The sequence below is a fragment of the Topomyia yanbarensis genome, chromosome 2, assembly GCF_030247195.1.
Source record: "Topomyia yanbarensis strain Yona2022 chromosome 2, ASM3024719v1, whole genome shotgun sequence".
Taxonomy (NCBI): domain Eukaryota; kingdom Metazoa; phylum Arthropoda; class Insecta; order Diptera; family Culicidae; genus Topomyia; species Topomyia yanbarensis.
This window is the reverse complement of record NC_080671.1, coordinates 418,166,300-418,186,085: the sequence shown is the minus strand read 5'-3', so window position 1 is coordinate 418,186,085 and position 19,786 is coordinate 418,166,300. Positions and strand designations below refer to the sequence as shown.

The window sequence follows — 19,786 nt, the reverse complement described above, 5'->3', positions numbered from 1 at the left end:
GATTTCAAATCGGCATATGACACAATCGATCGAGATCAGTTATGGCAGATAATGCACGATTACGGTTTTCCGGATAAACTAACACGATTAGTCAAAGCGACGATGGATCGGGTGATGTGAGTTGTTCGAGTATCAGGGACACTCTCGAGTCCCTTTGAATCTCGAGGAGGGTTACGGAAGGTAACGGTCTATCGTGCCTGCTGTTCAACGTTGCGTCAGAAGGTGTAATGAGTGGAGCGGGGATAGACACGAGTGGCACGATCTTCAGGAAGTCCGCCCAGCTTCTTGGCTTCGCCGACGACATTGACATAATGGCACGGAACTTTGAGGCGATGCCAGAAACGTACATCAGACTAAAGACTGAAGCCAGCAGGATTGGACATGCCATTAACGTTTCGAAGACAAAATACACGAGAGGAAGAGGTTCTAGAGACAACAATGTGAACCTCCCATCCCGAGTTCGGATTGACGGTGACGAAATCGAGATGGTCGACGAATTCGTGTATTTAGGCCCACTGGTAACCACCGACAATGATACCAGCAGAGAAATTCAGAGTGGGATCTTGGCGGGAAATCGTGCCTACTTTGGACCCCGAAGGACGCTCCGGTCGAACAAAATTCGCCGCCACACAAAGTTGATTATCTACAAGACGCTGATTAGACCGGTGGTCCTCTACGGCCACGAGACCTGGACTATGCTCGTGGAGGACCAACGCGCCGTTGGAGTTTTCGAACGAAAGGTGTTGTGTACCATCTATGGTGGCGTGCAGATGGAAGACGGAGGTGGCGCAGGTGAATGAACCATGAGTTGCATCAGCTGCTGGAAGAACCATCCATCGAGCATACCGCAAAAATAGGACGTTTGCGGTGTGTTGAACACGTTGTAAGAATGTCGGACGACGACCCGGTGAAGATGGTTCTTGAGTGCGATCGTACAGGAACAAGAAGGCGGGACGCACAGCGAGCACGGTGGATCGACCAGATTGAGGACAACCTGCGGACCCTTCGAAAACAGCGAGGTTGGCGACAAGCAGCAATGGATTGGAGACGGCTTCTGCATACAGCAAGAGACAACAAGGCTCTAGCTTCTATGCCTTTGTGTCATAGCCTCCTTTTCAGTCTTTGTTGACGAAAGTGGTCTCCAATGAACGCTATTCATCGAGATGTTTTCGTCGTTTTGAGTTAAACTGCGGTTGCCATTTTTTCAAACGGAATAAGTGCTTCCTATTTATCAGTATCTACTTCATATAGCTTTGCTGGATACCTTTGCCGGGAAAGTCATGCACTTCTATCTTTGTTCATGCACTGAAACTATTCAATTCTTTGAGCAGACTGAACGACTCTCCGAACTTATGTTCAGAACGTAAATCCCACCGAAGTTATCCTTGTATTGTACACCGCTGACTTGCTTGGGGTCGTTTGGAAACAGTTAAGCGGTGCTTGCTTGGCAAATTTGATTTGACAAATGTGCGCACCTTTCTCGTCTTGAAGATCGAACGGGACCTGAAGGAATGGTTACTTCGGAGTAGTCCGATGCGATTCCGGAAGAATTTGATTCGTCGTTTCAATATGTTCGAGTGAAAAGCTGTTGAATATCGTTTGTGATTGGAACGGAGAGAGGAGTTGTTTGGTTGCTTTGCGTACGTGACATTAAGCATTAACATCAAGGGCGGACTTATGGGGTTTATCGAGTCAATTCCAGAGCTGCCCCACGGAACTTCACTGCGTTATGCCCTTTTCACATGTTTATCCAGATTTGCTGGACCAGTTCTTCGAGTATGTAGTATCGTAGACGGATGCGGAGTTGTCTGTCACATATGGCTCTATTCTGCGCGGCGTGTGACGTGAGGCGACTAAACTCACCTCACTCTACGTGACGTTTCCCATCCAATTCTGAAGTCACTTCGGGTGACGTGAGACGTCCATTTAACCGCAATGGGGCATCTTACCGATTCTCAGAATCGGGTGAAAAAAGTCACGTAAAGTGAGGTGAGTTTAGTCGCCTCACGTCACACGCCGCGCAGAATAACGAAAACATCGGAACGTCGTAACTTGTATTGCGAGGGTAGTCAGTTTAGCATTAGTTGGGTTGATAAAGAACGTAGCCGCTTGAAGCTTGAAGCATCGTCCATGAAGAGATTCAGTTGGGGGCTGCGACGAGATATGCAAATAGTAAAAAATCGTACGTCAAATGCAGCCATGGGGTGCTGTCAAACACAGCCAGTCCATTTAAACCGGACATGCCGCAGACTCAGGTGATTCGCATTTCCTACTGTCAAAAGATCCTGCGGTAGCAGACAAAGGGTTAAGTCGCCGTTAAACTCAAAGCTTGCTCATATGACCCTTTCCAAGCTTTTCTAAACTTTCTCCCTTTAACTCCTTGCTCTCTCTTGAGTACTATGGCTCTTAATATTGAAAAATATACTTCACTTTCCAGTCTCTTGATAATTGAATGTCGTTAAAAATATACAAAACGAAAATTGACTCACTCTTAGATGTTAATAATAATAAAAAAACATTTAAACTATGTGAGGCAAAAAGAAAGGCTATGTGAGAAGAACGATAGAATGAACAGAAAAAACAAGAAAACATCTATCGACAAGTTCCGTTCCAGGTTGGGGGCGTTGCTTCTCAACTGATGATTATAAACAGAGGGATATCATGACGAAGGGATTACCGGTAAGTTTGCTCATTGAGTGTCGAGTCAATTTGGGTTTGATGATTATCGGATACTGAGCGGGGCTGTTTAGATTGGCGATATCCTACACTGGAAAAACTAAACACGTTGGCATTGTGTGGAAAACTATTGATTTAATTCAATCCTCAAACACATGAAATGTGCATGGTTGTCATTTCAATATCTAATCGAGGGTTGGAAATATGGTTTTCAAATGGAATTCATGCGAACATTGTGTGAAAAGCACATCAACGGCATAAGACATACATTTTACTAAAATTTCCAAATTATTTACACGTGAAAATCACATTGTTTTACCCAAAGGCGTTGTTTATGTTATAAAGGCGCGCACAGAGTGAAGCGAAATCTAAGAAAAGTAAGATGGCTACCTATCGTGCAAAGTCAGCCCCCTGCTAGGCAGCCATTTTGTCCTAGCCAACATCTGCCTTTGTTCAAATCAAAACAATGTTATGTTGACTACTGTCAAAGTCTGTATATCTCCATAGAGGATGACAGGAGTGACACCCTCCTGTGCAAAGTACACAAACATTCTTCTTTCGGAGAACATGCAAGAAAAGTATGTGTCGAGAAAAATAATATCATGGCGAAATATTTCAATCGCCTAAACAAGACACTGTATTCAGTTTATTATACTTTTTTGTAACAATGTAAAATAAATTACATGGAATGGTATTATGAATAAAGTGCTATAATGCATGAAACAGTAGGTTTTCAATTCACTCCACTGTGTAACTCGGTTGAAGTCACTCAAAGTTGCAGCAAAAACTGTGGGTGCTAGAAACAATGAAGAGGACATCATTTTAGGCAGTGTTGCGCATTCCTCTGTACGGGACTCTATACTACCACAGACTCTAGTTTTACCTATAGATTTATTTGGTAGAATAAACGAATCAATCCTCGGACGCCTGAATCAACAATCCCGCATTTGAGATCTACGCAATAACTCTCTTTTGCGATTACCGGTCAGGAGAACCGGCTGTTACCAGACTTCAGCGTATTTTTAACAGTGTGCCGACGGCTTATGACTTCAACTTGACGAGGAATTCGATAAAAGCTAAAATATTGGCTATCCTAAAATGTAATTAGTTTAAGCAACCACCTTTGGGGTCAAGCAGTCTGTTGGTGTGAAGATACAACAAATAAACAAATAGAAAGTGCTTACTATAAGTTGCGGCCTTCATTAAAAAACACCACTCGAAGGATGATGTCATATTCTGGTCGGAGTGGATGGAGCGTTTATCCAGAAAGAAACTGATCAATACGGTGACTAGAAATTTGAAGAGTACACCAAGAATATAAATTATACAATCATCTGTGAGCATTGATTAAGTTTGCTTCTCCCTCGCAGGGCACAACTTCTACCATTTCTGTTTGACTCAAAAAATGGGTCAGGATCTAACACCAACCGCTGTCAATTTGACAGCTGTTGGGTTGGAATCTGATTCATTTTTTCCTCAAGACAAAATCATTAGTAATGTCGGATTGAAAAGTTTATAAAAACAAAAAAACTCTCTCGATAACATTCAAACGTCATTTTTTTCACAGGCGTCGCGTCCTACCTTTTGTTTGATATTTATATATTTATTTGATTGCATAAAAAACTTACTTATTTGTTTGTTCATTTGTTTTTGTTTTCTGTTTTCTATAAGTAGTATAGTTTCACGACACTATCACAACAAATCGGGAAATCGGGGTTCATCAGTTCCTACTTAACACACCGGTTACGCACTCCTCTACACTTGTCATTCATTATGTTTGCGCCTGTGCTTAGTCCTACTAATGGGGAAGGGAAACTCATCTTTGATTTTGTAATTAAATCTAATGCGTCTAATCCGTGTACTTCCCTATACTTTTAATATGTACTCTATTCGAACACTCGCGATGACTATGCAGTTTTAGGGTTTGTTATTTTTCAAAAAAATGCTTCTTTTATTGCATAAACCAATAGAGTTCATCTTAAAACTTCAGAATGATTTTAAATTGATTCTCTACGAAAATAAAAACAGGTGCTCATTTGACACCACCAGTCTACTTTGATGGTGAATTTAGCCATATGGGTTAGCATTTTTGACAGGTTTCTCAGCAAAAGGATAGGGATCATGGTAGTTCAATGGAAGATGTCGTAATAAATAAATAATATAAAATAATTTGCATTGGTTATCTCGCTTACAAAAAAGTGAAAAAAATGTTCGACTCCTTATCTTTAACGTTAGTTGCATCGGAAATAAATAAAAACAGCATGTGGCTCAATTACCCAAATGGGTTATTAGGCCATGCGTTGTTGGTCTTTTCTGACGCAGCTGACGTTAAAGATACGTAGTCCAACTGCTTTACGAATTTTTTGTGCGTGCATGGAGTAATTATTTTAACAATTTTAATTGCAAACCATCTTAACTCTTATCCTCTTCCTGAATTAACTCTCAAAGATGCTAATCGATATGGCTGAAACCATTGTCAAGTATCGATAGTGTCAAACAAAGACATTTTGAAAATTTCGTAGCAGATACAAATCATTTTGAAGTTTCAAGGATTGCTCATGTTGAGATCTATCGATGTGTGTATTCAAATGAATCGCTTCATTAAATGGCCCTATTGTTAAATGACTTTAATCGAAACATTTCATGATTCAGTTTTTGTTTGGAAACAATAGAATATGACAGCTTCAAGATATGAACGAAAACTCGGTGTGATTGGAGCTATTCTTTGGAATCAAACTCTTATCAATTTCTCCGCTTTGCATATAGACGTGAAAATCGAAGCAAGCAACGCGAATCTACATGGACAGAATTGAGTTTTACAAGATGGCGACAGGAATAAACCCGGAATGAACTTCATGTTTGACAGTTCTCGGTGGTTTGTTTACTCCGTTCGTAACGACGCTCAATCCCTCTGGATAAAGACTCGACACGTCTATCGGTTTGTTTACCATTTATCTGTCAGTGTCATTCCAATCGAGCACGAGACCTGTCAATGGCCCTCGTTCCAGAAGGATTCGTAGCGATTTTCTTCGGATTGAGTGTTTTTGACAGGTCTCGTGCTTGATTGGAATGACACTGCCATGTAAATAATAAGAAAAAGAAACAGATGGCGAGTCTTTATCCAGAGGGATTCAGAGTCTTTATCTGTTCGTTACGTGAGATCCAACGTAACGGATGTTCATCTGTTACATTCGAACTCACGTAATTCCTATGTAAATAAACCACCGAGAATTGAGCGACCGAAAATAAAAATCGCAGGGAGAGAATATGCTTCGTAAAACCCGTTTCAAATATATTAGAATATAAAAATTGGAAATAAAAGTCAAGCGTAAAAATCGGATAGAGATCCTCGGGCATAAGAATCGCTTACGAACGTCTCATTCGTAAAACTTGGCAAGGTTGAACCTCCAGTGTAAAAACCGGTTAAAAATAAAACTACGCAGGAGCATCCATATATTTTGATGTTCTAGATTAAAAGTCGGCTAAAAAAACTACTAAGAATCGGATATATTTTTTCCGGGTTTTATACTGAAGGTTTTTTTATGCGACTCTTACTAAGGAGAGCCTCAGTCCGATTTTTATATTAGAAGTTTATATCCGCTTTTCATATTCTAATATATTTGGAACGGGTTTTACGAAGCTTAATTGACAAGCGAAGGTTACTCGGCCAATTTTAGGTAATTAGTGTTAGGTTGATGTAAAACATAATTGATTACGTTCATGAAGTTTCGCTTCTTTTTCACCGTCTGTACACCGAATTGTTCTTACTCATATCTGGTTCGAAATGTCCATTTCGGAAAGAAAGATTTCGACAGTAGATACAAAAAACTAGATTAGGATTGTCACATTGTGTTTCTCCACATTTTCAGCACAGATCCGTTGGATTGGCATGCACTTAAGCCAATTTGGCTGAAGATAATAGTGACACTATAGAAGATGAAATACGAAGATCGGTAGGAAGTCGTGGTGCGCCTCTGTGGCATGAGGATCACGATGTGGATTATGCGGATTTTGTTTTGAATGCTATATCTTTTATAGAAGTTTTATGGGAATCAATCTCTAACTTGCGGAATCATAATGACGAAGAAAAGTTGTATTTGATCCGAAATTCCAACATAAAATAAGCCAAAACTCCGTATGAATTCACGGATGGAAGTGACTGCTATTTTCTAATCAAGTTTCAGCTGCACCCCAACAGATGGTGCTTAGTACCGTGCAGCCGAAATTTATTTTCTATTTAAGCCGAAAGCAACTAGGTATTCTAAAATGCATACTTCGCTTAAGATATGAAGAAGAGCCATTCGGTAAACGAAAGGAACAGATGGAGCTAGTGTGCAACCATCATTTGCTTCTATGATTTTTATGATTTGTATTCGAATGGGGAAGTCGGTTGACAGCTGGAAACCGATTTGATCGGAACAGTATTACATCTACTCTGACACGGGGAATAGGGTAAGTTTCACGATGAGAGAGAGCTATGACAGCGGACCGGGCGGGTATCCATCAATACAACGAGCTCATTCTATCCCGGCTACCCCAGTAGGCGAGTGTGAGTTTCTTGTGTCGCACAGTTATCAAAAGTGTTTATACGTTTAGACATTCATAAGTTCTGCTGAGTAGTGTTATAACTGTACTCTGGTAATATCTTATGGTTGTTATACATGATTTTTTTACAACTATTAGGCTCTCGCGTGACGTTCCCTAGGTGTGTTTTGCTAATTTCTAACGAGATGTGACGTTTGACGTGTTGTCATGTATGGTGTAGTTGGTGACCGTTTGCTGGCTCTCACTTGGTGAGTTCCGTTTTCTGTTTCATTTGGCTTACGCTTATCTGTGTTAATGTGACCGTACCTGTTCACATATATGGTAGAAAGGTGTGAGCGTTGGTGCTTGAGCTCGAATGCTTTTTTAAAAGTAGACTGAATTTGGAAGTACGATTTTTCCTGCTTTAAAAATGGCTTTTGTTGTTCACTATTCTCATCTGACAGTTGAAGTATTTATCTCTTCTTGAGCAGTACTTTTCTTGTGTGGATCCTCTAACAGTAATACTCCTGTCACTGTGTAGATTATTTTGATTTAAAAACGCATTTATTTTACTATCTGTTTCTGTGTTTCGTATAAATTACTATTGTTAATCTTATCATTTCTGTTGGTTTTTTTTCCACGATATCTATAGTTTTAAATCTATTCAACCCTTGCCCACGTAACGTTGTCATCACTAGTTGGTAATATTTATAATTGTCAATAACCGTAATGAATGCTGCTACCACCGTTGTTGTAATCTAATCTTCCTCCTCTTCTCGGAAGAGATAGGTGCTCCAGTAGACCAGGTTGAACAGGGCGAACACCAGCGGGAACGTTATCCGGGAAATGACGTCGATCCGTTTCGAGCGAGAGCATTGTCTTGGGAGGAAGTGAAAAATAATGATTAATAATTTTCTTACAGTGCGCTAATGTCATGTTCGAAGAAAGGAAATTAAGAAATCAAAACTAGGGGGTGATTCTGAGCAAACTGTTCCGATCCGGATAACTAATCAATTCAAAGTACATGCAATCAATAACTACTTCGGCAATCGTATCTCGTTGTTCGGGCTCGGGCAGTACCGTTTTTTGTTGCTTTGATGTCCGCTAAAGCTGGTTTGCTAAAAAATACTACATGTATTTTAAGATCTGTGAGTTATTTAAACTATGTTCCATAATTTATGTGGTTTGTGATTTATTGTACTATTTTTTTTTTGAAGATTACAGTGCAAGGCACGCTGTGTTACAAAGATCCCAGCAAATGTCATTCCAGTCGAGTTGGGCTCGGAAAGTAACGCTGTGTATCACAGCGTGTTTTGCCCCATAGTTTCCCTTGAATTCCAGTATTTTTTACGTAACCGTATCTACAGGTACGTTTTTCATTGTAACCTTCTTCAGTGTTTATAGAGTACTTGACAATCTGTTCAACGATTTGTTTTCCTCCACCTGTCATAGATGGAGGAAAACAAATCGGAAATTATTTTTTCGGTCGGATTATTTTCATCATGGAACCTTACCAACCGGTCTTGTACGTGTCCGGAATAAGTTTAACAGTGTCACAGAGCATTTCAAAACCATTATAAATACTTTAGGCGAGCTATTTTAAAAGTTTGAATTGGCTGACAGCTTTATATATGACAGCTGGAGGAAAACAAACCCCCAATTAGTGTGTGAAATAATTTGCATAGAACTATATAAGCTATTTGGTAAGTTAACCGTACTTGTCGATACCCTAACATTTATTGATACTAGAATTAAAAAGAAAACCCTTTCTTTTATTTGTTATATTTATTTGGTTTAACCTGTTTAATTATCTTGTTTAGGTGTTTTAGTGTTGAAGTAAACGAATTGACGATACTCTTAATACGAAGACGAATTTGACCAGCAAGTCGACATAAATTGAGTTTTACTGTGAGCCGTGTTTACAAACATTGCTTCACAGCTTAATGGCAGTGTTGGTAAACACGGCTCACAGCAAAAGTCATTCCATGTCGATTTATCAGTCGACTTCGTCAGCGTGCACAGACTACTTGTGCTGAAATGTTTGTTTGACTCTGTTTTAGCATCTCTTCGCTCGCGTTATGCAAAACTCAGAATCACCTGTTTGCTAAAATTGCAAAACAAAACAAGACATGGCTGTGTTCAAGTTCAAGGCGAAACTAACACGGGAGAAGAAGAGTAAGTATTGATAGTATATAATAACGTGTATTGAGAAGAAAAACGTAGCGGAAAAGTAAATACAAAGAATGTGTGGATAACTGTGCGTATTGAGTATTGTTGTGTATCAGCCATAACGCAGTAACGCCGGTGGTTGTGTTTTGTTTGGGTAGGTGTTAGTGTGGATGCGTGTAAGTAAAAAAGTTAGCGTTTCCAAGTAGAAAGAGAGTGAAAAATATTTAATATTTAGCGTATTCAAAATATATACTTATTGACAACACGGTTAATTAATTATCTTCCCAAAGTATAGTTCCTAATCGCATCTAGATCTTTTTTGTTTATTGGGGCTTTACTTATTTGGTCTTTTGCTCAACATTTAGATCGAAATAATTCGCCATACGTTTCATTTGCAGATGTCTAGCTGGTTCATCCGAAATCGATTATTACATTTGAATATGACCTTCTACTGGAATCGAATTCAGGCAGAGAGAATTGATGAAAAAATCCTCTAGCATTAGATACTCGAAAGATGTGAAGAAGCGGTGTAACCTAAGCTTCGTTATACATTTTCAGGATAACGAAAGGGAATCCGTCCGGTCCCGGATTGAAAGATGACTTAAGCTGAAAGGAAGCTGTAGTAAACATCGTTGCATCGACATCAATACAGTGGCGTAATTGCGGAGGGGGGGGGGGGGGGGGGTTGGGCACAACCCCTTCCCCGGAAATATTTTTAAGAAATTTTGAAAAAATTGAATATGTTCAACAAAAATATTTCTAATATTCTCAAAGTTTCATTTCCAAGCTTGATAACTTCTTGTGAGAACATTTCCTTATAGTGAAAATTGGCAGCAGACATCGACACCGACCGGTATCGTTGTGGAGGCTAGGTCTACCACCGAGGACTATAACGAGTAGATCGCGGCGAAGCGAGAAGCTAAATGGCTCCTGGTATCGTGACAAAACTGGGAGCTAAATGTTCCAGGAAACGGACATCGGTATTGAGTGATATTCCGCCACATTCTGCAATCCTTGACTGACGGCGAACATGGACTTGAGAGTGTGTATCCCAACAGCGACCACCAGGCGATTCGCTACCGCATTGACCAATGTAACCCTGCTGCTGCAGGGAGAAGGTAGATCGCCAAGCTAAAGTGGAAGAAGAAAGTCTTTAACGAACACCTCTTTGTTGAGTCACTTTGGCTAACAGCGGAATCAAGTACGTTGATGCGGCTGATGACGTTACAATGCCACGGAAACTGGAGCCATGCAGTTGACTGCGCGCAGTTTACTGGTTAAATGAGTAGCTCAGTACGCTACACGCTGCTTGTCTTAGAGTCAGTAGGCAGGCTCAGGGAGCAAGATCGGAGAATGAAAGAGAAGCGCAAGCGAAATTTCGGGAAGGTTTAAAACGGGAGTTCAAGCTTAGCAAACCAGTTTGCCATAAGTAGCTGAGCTGAGAAGTAGACACCAATCCCTGAGAGATGCGTACTGAGTCGTCATGAAGAAGATGAGGACCCGTCGACACCAGCTGAAATATGCCCGGGTAAGCTCTTCCCGAATCATGATCAAACTACCTGGTCACCGAAATCGTGCGGCGAAGAAGAAGGAGCAAACACAACCGAGTGTCAAGCGACTAACGACGAGCTCAAAGAAAATCAAAGAAATCCCCGGTCCGGATGCAATACCACACGTGGCGCTGAAAGCTGCGATCCTGACATATCCGGACATGTTCAGGATGCTACTGCAGAAGCGTTTAGATGATGGCAATTTTCCAGAAATGTGGAAGGTACAGAAGTTGGTGGTGCTATTAAAGTTAGGGAAGTCATCCAGCCTCGTATAGACCAATGCAGCAGCGCTGCACAGAAGAATGAGCCACATCCTGAAGAGCTACTTTCAGAGTAGACTACTGCTGTACGAGACGAACCAAGGGGCAGAAGTCAATGCGAGTTGCAACGGGCGTTCCCCACGGCTCCATTCTCGGTCCAACTCTTTGGAACGGGATGAACGATGGGGTCTTAACACTGCGGCTGCCCGGGAAAGTGAAAATCGTGCATTTCGTAGATGACGTGTCACTAATGGTGATGGGTGAGACACTTGGAGAGGTGTAGGTGTCGGTGACGGAGACAATAGACGCGATCGACAGCTAGATGAACGGGGTAGCTCACCACAAGACGAATGTGTTGTTGGTCAGCAACTGCAAAGCGGTTCAGCGGATACAGATCACCACTGAAGGGCACGTGATTGCATCGCAGCGTACACTGAAGCAATTGGGAGTGATACTCGACGACCGGTTGAACTTTAACAACCACTTTGATTACACCTGCGAAAAGTCTGTCTGTTATCTAGTGTTTCGTAATCGATACAGCGATATGGGGTTCCTGCCTGGGGTGCGGCGCTGAAAATCAAGCGGAACCGCGAAAAGCTGTACAGGATGTTCCGGCTGGTGGTCGGCAGTATGCGTTATTGCCGGGATGATCCTCATCTGCATCACCCTGGCGGAGGATATCAAGTGCTACAATCAAGTAAACGTCAGAAACGTGAGGAAGATTATGCGAATCGATTCAATGGAGACGTGGCAGCAGGAATGGGACAATACGGAGAAGATAAGGTGAACCTACCTAATGTCGTCTAAAAATGACAAGCGACATAAACACGTCGAGGGCGGTCAACACAGTGGTAATGCAGATCATGACTGCCATACACAGGAAATGGCGTGATAAACAGCGGGAAACGGTTTCCGGAGAGTTTTGGTGGACGGTGAAGTTAACGGACGATTAGAAATATCAGTTAGTTTCGGGTCACGTCGCTGTTTAGTTGGTTTTTTTTTCGAACGTGAACGATTTGTTGTTGGACAAAAGTGGCGGCTCTTGGTTCGAGAACTCTTGCCTGTTGTTAGGTTGCCGATTAGGGAAGCCAGTATCGTCTTTACGCATGGGCACACTGGGCCAGAGCCAGGAGTCCCGGGATTTTGATGAATATAAAATCCTTCTGTAGACTATATTTCAAAGAAAAGTCGCACTCAATTCTTCATTACTTTTTAATATGTGGGTAACAATAGATCAGTAGCAACTCGGAATCGCACATTGTACTGTATTCCAGGTGAACAAGATGTTTGAAAAGCATCAGAGCAGCAGGAAACGAGGCACTGCATGCCTATTGAGCCAATTCAAGCGTAAATCCAACATTTCGATTCAAGTTTCAATTTATTTTCAACAACAGTAATGAAACGTTTGGTACACCCTCTATAAAAAGTTTGAAAGGCTCCGGATGTTAGCCAACCAACCAGAAAATCTTGTTTGGCAAGTGATCTGTGGATGTGGCAAAAAATTAAATATATCTCTTCGTTACATCTGAGTCTGTCAACGAAAAAATCCACATGGAAGCGTCCAAAAGAGACTTCTCGAGGTCTTACGAAGAATCAACACTTTGGGCGGATTTGGCATATTTCCCTCTGCCCAATCAGTCTTAGACTGGCATAGAACCAATAATGTTGTTTTTGCAGTATACTCCATCCTATCATAACCAATTAATCCATTTTGAAGACAAACGTTCATGAAATCCCAAAAAAGAAGTTTAAAATGCCCTTGTGAAAGTATCTACATGTATCAAACCTACCTTTCTCCTAGATTTGACTAAATGTGTCACTGTCAATGTAAGTGCATTTGAGGATATTTGTAGAATCTTGGACATTTATTAGTGTCAATATTTTTAAAAATATTCGAGTATTGTGATGTTTCCTCAAAGTATGTTTCACACAAGTAGAACATTCTTGTGCTATTGGAATAATTTAATTTTCAAAATTCAGTTTTTCCTTGCTATATTCAAAACCTCAGTTTATGGACAAATTACGAAAGCATTGAAACGAATTATACAGATGATATTGATAGATTCGAGTATTTTTATGTTTCGTTTTGAACGCAATTTTAAACGAACGAAGTTAAATTTTTTTTTACTTCTAACACTGAATAGTGAAAATGTTGGGACGCAGAAAAAAGTATTTTTTGTAGATCCGAATTGTTTTGTACGAACGGAACAATACCTAACTTAAAGTTGGTTTTTAACGTTTGGGATTCTCCTCATCAGTAACTAGCATAATGTTGGTGCCAGTGAGATGGTTTTAGCATCTAAGATTAATCATCTAACTGGCACCAAGATGGTGCTAGTTACTGACGAGGAGAATCCAAAACGCTAAAAACTAACTAACTAATGTTAATATTCACATTTCTTTTCCATCGGTCCTCTTCCCACTGGGAAGCGATTCTACTAACTGAACCCTAGATATCACACCGGTCGGCTTTACTTCTCCCACGTAGGAAGATGTAGCCAGAGAATTTTCAAATCAAAGGATCTCAACGGGTTGTACTGGGGATGAACCCAGACCCACATTCCGGCTTGTCGCTCAACCACCGATTAAATGGCGCGTTCCGTGGGCGATTTGGGTGCGATTTAAGAGCGGGTTAGGCGGCAAAAAATGACAAAAAATGTTGCAATTGAAATAGCCCCCTAATTGCCAGCAATTTGCTGGCAAATTGAAGGGCAATTAGCGCATCCGGGTTGGCAAATAGCCCCCCGTTAGCCAGCAACATGCCCTTTTTGACTGGGGTTTGACAGCTGCACTCTACACGCTCATTCAAAACTACTCAAAATTTGAGTTGCTTGTACTCAATTTCAAAAGCAGAAGCAATTTGTCAAAAAATGAGTTTTGAATTGAGTAGAAGTAACTCAACTCATGTGTTGTCATTAAATTTTTAAGCTGTTGGTTAAAAAAAAACTTTGTATAGGTGCATGAACGGGACGCTAACCAAAAATTAAAAAAAGACCTAGCAGTACAAAGAAACGGCGAGGAAACATTCAGAAACTGAAAGGTAAGTTTCTATAAGCTTAGTTGATGTATTGAAATGATATTCTTTCATTTTTTGTAGCTCCTACCGTTACTACGAGCTCCGGATCAGAACGAAAGAAGGTGGAGAAAAGATCTCGAAATAGATTTTTGGACATAGCCATAACGGCAAAGGATTCAGGTTAGTGAAGTTTTCTGTTAGTATTATTAGACATATGCAATGGTAATTTCCCGTATTTGACCTTTGAGTCAAAAGTATTCAAATTTGGCATCTTCATTATTCATCCTTTTCATAATTCATACTATTTACAGACGAAAAGAAAACAATTTTATTTTTGAATATGATCCTAAATGCAATTTTAAATCAAAATGCTCATAACGAAAATTTTCTGAAACGTGGTAGTTCTCGGGCTATTTTAAATTTTGTTCTAACAACGCAATTATTTTATTTTATTACGACTTTTTCATAAGTTATTCGCGTTACTCTATCAACAACAATAGGTTTTTCAAAAGGCAGAAATATTCATTCCCTGTAACTCATTCTCGGAAAGTTTTGATGTATAAAATACAGTAATCGAACAAAAAACAATTGAAATTTATGCACGTAGAAATGTCTACGCCCTTTTGAAAAATTGCTCTTGTATCATGTATGTAAAATCAGAGGAGATTCATAAACCGAACACAACTTCAAAGTTTCGTTCGAATCGATGATGGTCATGTTTTGTGGTCGGCTGGTTTTTCATGGAATCCCTCAAATACATTAACTGGGTCCAAAATATGTAGGTTGGTTACCTTATACAGAGTCCGAATATACGACGAGAACTAAATGACGATTTATTAAATATTGATCATGATCTGGTTTTTGTAGTTGTAAATTTGTTCACAAAATCAAAACAGTCTGGATATTTTTTCGTTAACTATTTCACGAAACACGGAATTTCGTTCATGAATCCTTTCAATCCTTGTGAACTAATTCATGGTTTCTAGTATATTAGTCACAATTCAGTATCCGTGCTCGTGCGAACTATTTAACGTTTCTATAAGCGCTAGCTGTTTTCAGGATATTCAACTAAATCGCGTTTTCTCTCTCTCTACTTGGAAACCCTAGTCAAAATGCTTCTTAGTACAAAATGGTTAGTTATTGGTTATTCAGGAACATAGTTGTTCTTAGATTAAATTGATTTTTGTGCAACTAAACATTTGTTAGAAATGTTTCAACTAAGTCTCATCACACTTCCTATAGAGAACAAGGAAAAGGGACAGATAGGTTTGGAGGGAACAGATGGTCGATTTTTTGTACAAATGGTGTCGGGGTACTGTATGGTTAGGAATTTGTTTCTAAAACTAAGGTTGTTTTCCAATCGCTAGTGTTCAAACTATAATAAAAAACAGTTTTGTGAAGCATTGACTGTAGGCTGACAAACTATAGAGGTTTTCGGTTTTTGCTCATGTAATGTTTCGGTATTCAGCGTTAGAGTAGTAGGGTAATTTTGGAAAAAAATCGATAGGGTAGGTAAGTTGTTTTACAGCTACACTATTGGATTGCTTGTTCGTTCAACAAAAACAGTTTAGGAAGTAAAAGTGGGAAAATAATTACCCCCTTCCGAAGCACGGAATCTGCTTCAATGGGCTATTCGGTACACGGTAGTAACAAAAATCAATTTAATTCAGGGTAGAATATGTTTTAGGGTTTAAGATGAAACAAGCTGGTGTGGGGGAGGGAAGGCAGTCTTAAGCAGTAAAAATTTTGACATCGTGTTTTTGTTCTGGGTTCTGAGAGAGGGGAAACGGGTGAAGAAAGTGTATTTTTTTGAAACCTGAAGATGTTGTCATTGTTATGGGTGCTTTTGAGCTTTGACAGGATACTGGTCAACAAAATGTCGAAACAAAAAGGCAGAATGTTTATCTTTTGGTTGAAAGGGGGTTTTATTTTGAATACGGGTATCGGGTATTGTAGTGGTGCGTTCGCAAGATTTTTCTTCTGCTTAGTGATTATGATTCCAAGCAGCTATGAATTTGATTGTATGACCGGCTCAAAATCAATGTGCAAATCGATCCAAGTGTGATAAAAATTACAATAATTTCTTGTAATCAAAGTTGGCGTTGCAAATTTTAAATAATAATGCGTCAAGTCGATTCAAAGGATTTCCAATCGTTTTGTTTCTACTTAATTATTCTCCAATATTTTTTTCAAAAATCAATGTGCATGTGCAAATTTTTTTCACGTTTTGTCGCGTGCCATCTTTGATAACTTTCAAACGTTTCTCGCTACGACAGCTAGAGGCGCTATAGAAATTAAAAAGAACCGGCCGAATTCTAAATGAAACAGGATTTACAAAAAAGTTTGCTAATCACTGATCTAATAAATAAATAAATAAGTGAGCTTTCTGTGAAAACTGTTGATAAAATAAAGGTAATAACCTTTATTCTGAAAATGAGAGCTTGTTATAAATACAAGCAGGAATTGATTCTGACAGGACAGTCTGCCTTGCCAGCAGATGAATTGCCAGTATTATTGCTCAAGAGCCGATATCAAAATTAAAATTCCTATTCTTGAAAGCTCTTAGAAATTGAAAAGATTCTGATAAAAACCTTGCAAGTAGTAATACAAAAGTGATTATAACTACTAGAGGGAGCAAAGCGCTACTGTCTCCATGTATTCACTAACTGAAACATGTAGCTTATTGTTACCCATCACTTTGACATATGTGTAGATACTGTGTATCCAGTGCAATAAATGTCGAACTAATGAGCCTATCACATGTAAGAGCCATCGGTGTTCACATCCACATTCGCCCTTTAGTTGTTATAGTGTCTTTTAGTATTAGTAGTAGTGTACAATGCACAGTGGTCCAGAATACAAATTTAGCAGGAATTTTGGGATTTTACTAAAACTAAACAACTTAGCCTTATTAAGTCTTTGGAGAAGTTTTCGTAGCTTATGAGCCCCCTCTTTTTGTTAAAACAACAGTTAGGGTGGTTCTAATTGTACCAAGATCAAAAAATTAACTTTGTAATCATTTTAGCTAGAGCCAAACGACCTCCAGCGAAGTTGTAGAACGACAAATTTTGGAAAAGTTTGCTGAAGACATGTAAGCATAGTTTTTATTTTACAACAAATTGTCATAGTTTTTATTTTACAACAAATTTAAAGTCGGAGCTTAGGGTGTTTCTTCGAAATACAGTTTTATTCCAATAACTTTTGCTGTATTCATTTAAAACTAAAGTAGTCTTCATATAACTTTAAGATTGTTTCAAGGCGAATAATTTGTTTCATGGTACCATATATCTAGCTATTTCCGTTGAAAAGTTATGAGCACTTTGGGGCAAATAAAAAATAATTCTTTTTGAACTATGAATCAGGTCATGATTAGAGTTATAATTGAGAAAAAATGGCGAATACGATATTTTTTAAAATTTCATGAAATTGAGTTAAAAAAAAATTATTTTTGACATATTAAGTGCTTATATCTTCTGAACAATAAAAGCTAGAGTTTTGATGCATTAGAAGAAAATGTTCGTCCTCAAAAACTCTGAAAAACATCTGAAGGATAGGTTGAAAAAAAAAAATGAAAACTGAAAAAGTTATATTAAAAATTTGGTTTTTCATGAATTGACTCTTTGTAATATGTTTAAATTACTTTCACGGTGAACAATACAAAAAATGTATTATGTTTCGTTTTTATGATACAAGATTCCACTTTACAATACTTTTCTGTTATTTTAAACAGTGGATAGGGTGGTTCTATTTTTTTAACTTTTTAATTGTTCGAGATAGAGTTTTGCTGTCTTCCAGAAAATTGAAGAAAATAAAATTTTGAAAAACTTTGTCGAAGACACTGAAACTCTATGTCGTGTACTTTACATTTTACAAGAAATTTACCAAAAAAAATTAGGGTGTTTCTTAAAAAATGGTTTTCTTTGTATAACTTTTGCAGTTTTGATTTTTCATTAAGATCACTTTAGAAATACTTCCAGATATTTCGAAGGAGAACAATTTGTCTTAATATATTGAACCTCTAGCTTCGCTCGTTAGAAAGTTATATATACTTTTTACTACAAATAAACTATTTTTTGATTGAATATTGCAAGATATAAAAAAAATATCGTATTTGCCATTTTTTGGTGATCTATACTACAAAACATGCTATTTCATATGAAAGCAACAGTATTTAATGTTCAGTGCCCGAATCGAAGATAATTCTATTTGAGAAAGTTATATTTTTTATATAAAAGTTCTTATAATTTTAAAAACGAAAAAAGCTAAGTAGTTGGTGTTTTAAAGCAAATTATGCGCCCTAAAATAATCTTCAAGTTGTCCAAAGGGTACTTTAGCGTAAAATAAAAACTTCAAAAGTTATAGAAATAAAACCGTTTTTTAAGGAACACCCTAAAGCTTACATTTGAATTTTTCGAGCAATGGAAAATATAAAAGCTAGAGCTAGCATGTCTGCAGCAAATTTGTCTAAAATGTGTTGTTCTACAACTTCATCGAAGATAGTAAAGCTCTATCTCAAACCGTTAAAAAGTTCTATTTTTAATATTGCTAAATTCAGAACCACCATAGCATCGGTTTAAACAAAAAGAAGGCCTTGCAAAGTACAACAACTTTGCCAAACATGTTGTAAGGCTAAGTCATTTAATTTTAGCAAAAAGTTAAAATTCCTGCTAAATTCGCATTCTGGACCACTGTGCAATGGTGACCATGAGAAACGCAACTGTTTTCAAGTCGATTATCTGTTAAAAATCATAACAAACTCCTTAATTCTGATCAAAAAAATCGCACAAAAACACTTGCGAACGCACTGCTTTACAACCCAGTGCCGGCACAAATTCACCACCGTTTGCCGCACATGGCAGTCAGCTGTCAAACTCTCTCGGTGGTGAATTCGCACCTGCACACGCGATGCACATGTTGCTCGATTGAAGGAGAAAGAGAGAGAGTGAACTGAGTGAGACTGTCTGACGGCATACTCGTCGGATCAGGATGGACCTACCTGGTGGGAAACTTGGACAACCAACTCCGGCAGCAGTTGGGCCGTTTGGGGGCCTGCATGTGAACCTCGCACTGTCGCAGCTTTTCCAACGCCAGCGGATCGCCCGGGTGGCGTACCAGGGGTTTCTGCGGATAAAGCGTGTTGAATTTTGGGTCAATCATTATCTGACGCTTCACTGACGTGACAAAACAAAAGGTAAACATACCATCGCAAAGGTGGCATTGCTGTCCGTGTCCAGCAGGTCCGATGCCGCATCCAAGCTGGCCTGTTCCAGCTCGCGTCGTTTCTTCTTCATGTTCTCCCGGTGCATATCCGCAGCTCTATCCGCTTCGTGAGCGTGAATGAAAAGGGGCGACAAGACAGAGACAAGAAGCGCACAAGAATTTATGTGTTCCAAGTGATGCGAAGGGAACGGAACGGTCGCGGACGCGCGTGTTTTTGTTGTTGTTGTGTATGGTTCGTTTGTTTTTTGCGTATTAGTTGGCAGTAGTGTAGTTTGCGGGACAGGAGGCACGTTGGTTGTTTACAGTGTAGCAAGATATACGTTGGAACGAACATTGACGGCCAAGTGCCAAACAGGTCAAGCATCAATTTG

The 19,786-nt window shown here is 39.2% G+C and overlaps 1 protein-coding gene across 8 annotated transcripts in view; it reads right to left on the bottom strand.

Moving 5' to 3' along the window:
• Positions 1-4,336: 4,336 nt before the first annotated feature.
• Positions 4,337-19,786, bottom strand: part of LOC131685202 (glutamate-gated chloride channel) — a 230,973-nt gene continuing 215,523 nt past the window's right edge. For 4 of the 8 annotated variants that reach the window (XM_058968758.1, XM_058968757.1, XM_058968755.1 and 1 more), the window contains 4 exons: positions 19,397-19,518; positions 19,192-19,316; positions 15,792-15,824; positions 4,337-8,079 (listed from right to left, as the gene is read on the bottom strand). In XM_058968758.1, coding sequence (XP_058824741.1) covers positions 7,959-8,079; positions 15,792-15,824; positions 19,192-19,316; positions 19,397-19,518 — 401 coding nt within the window. In that variant the 3' untranslated portion in view covers positions 4,337-7,958. Of the gene's footprint in view, positions 8,080-15,791; positions 15,825-19,191; positions 19,317-19,396; positions 19,519-19,786 lie in introns of those variants that run through there. The other 4 variants (XM_058968761.1, XM_058968760.1, XM_058968759.1 and 1 more) reach the window with 2 other exon arrangements.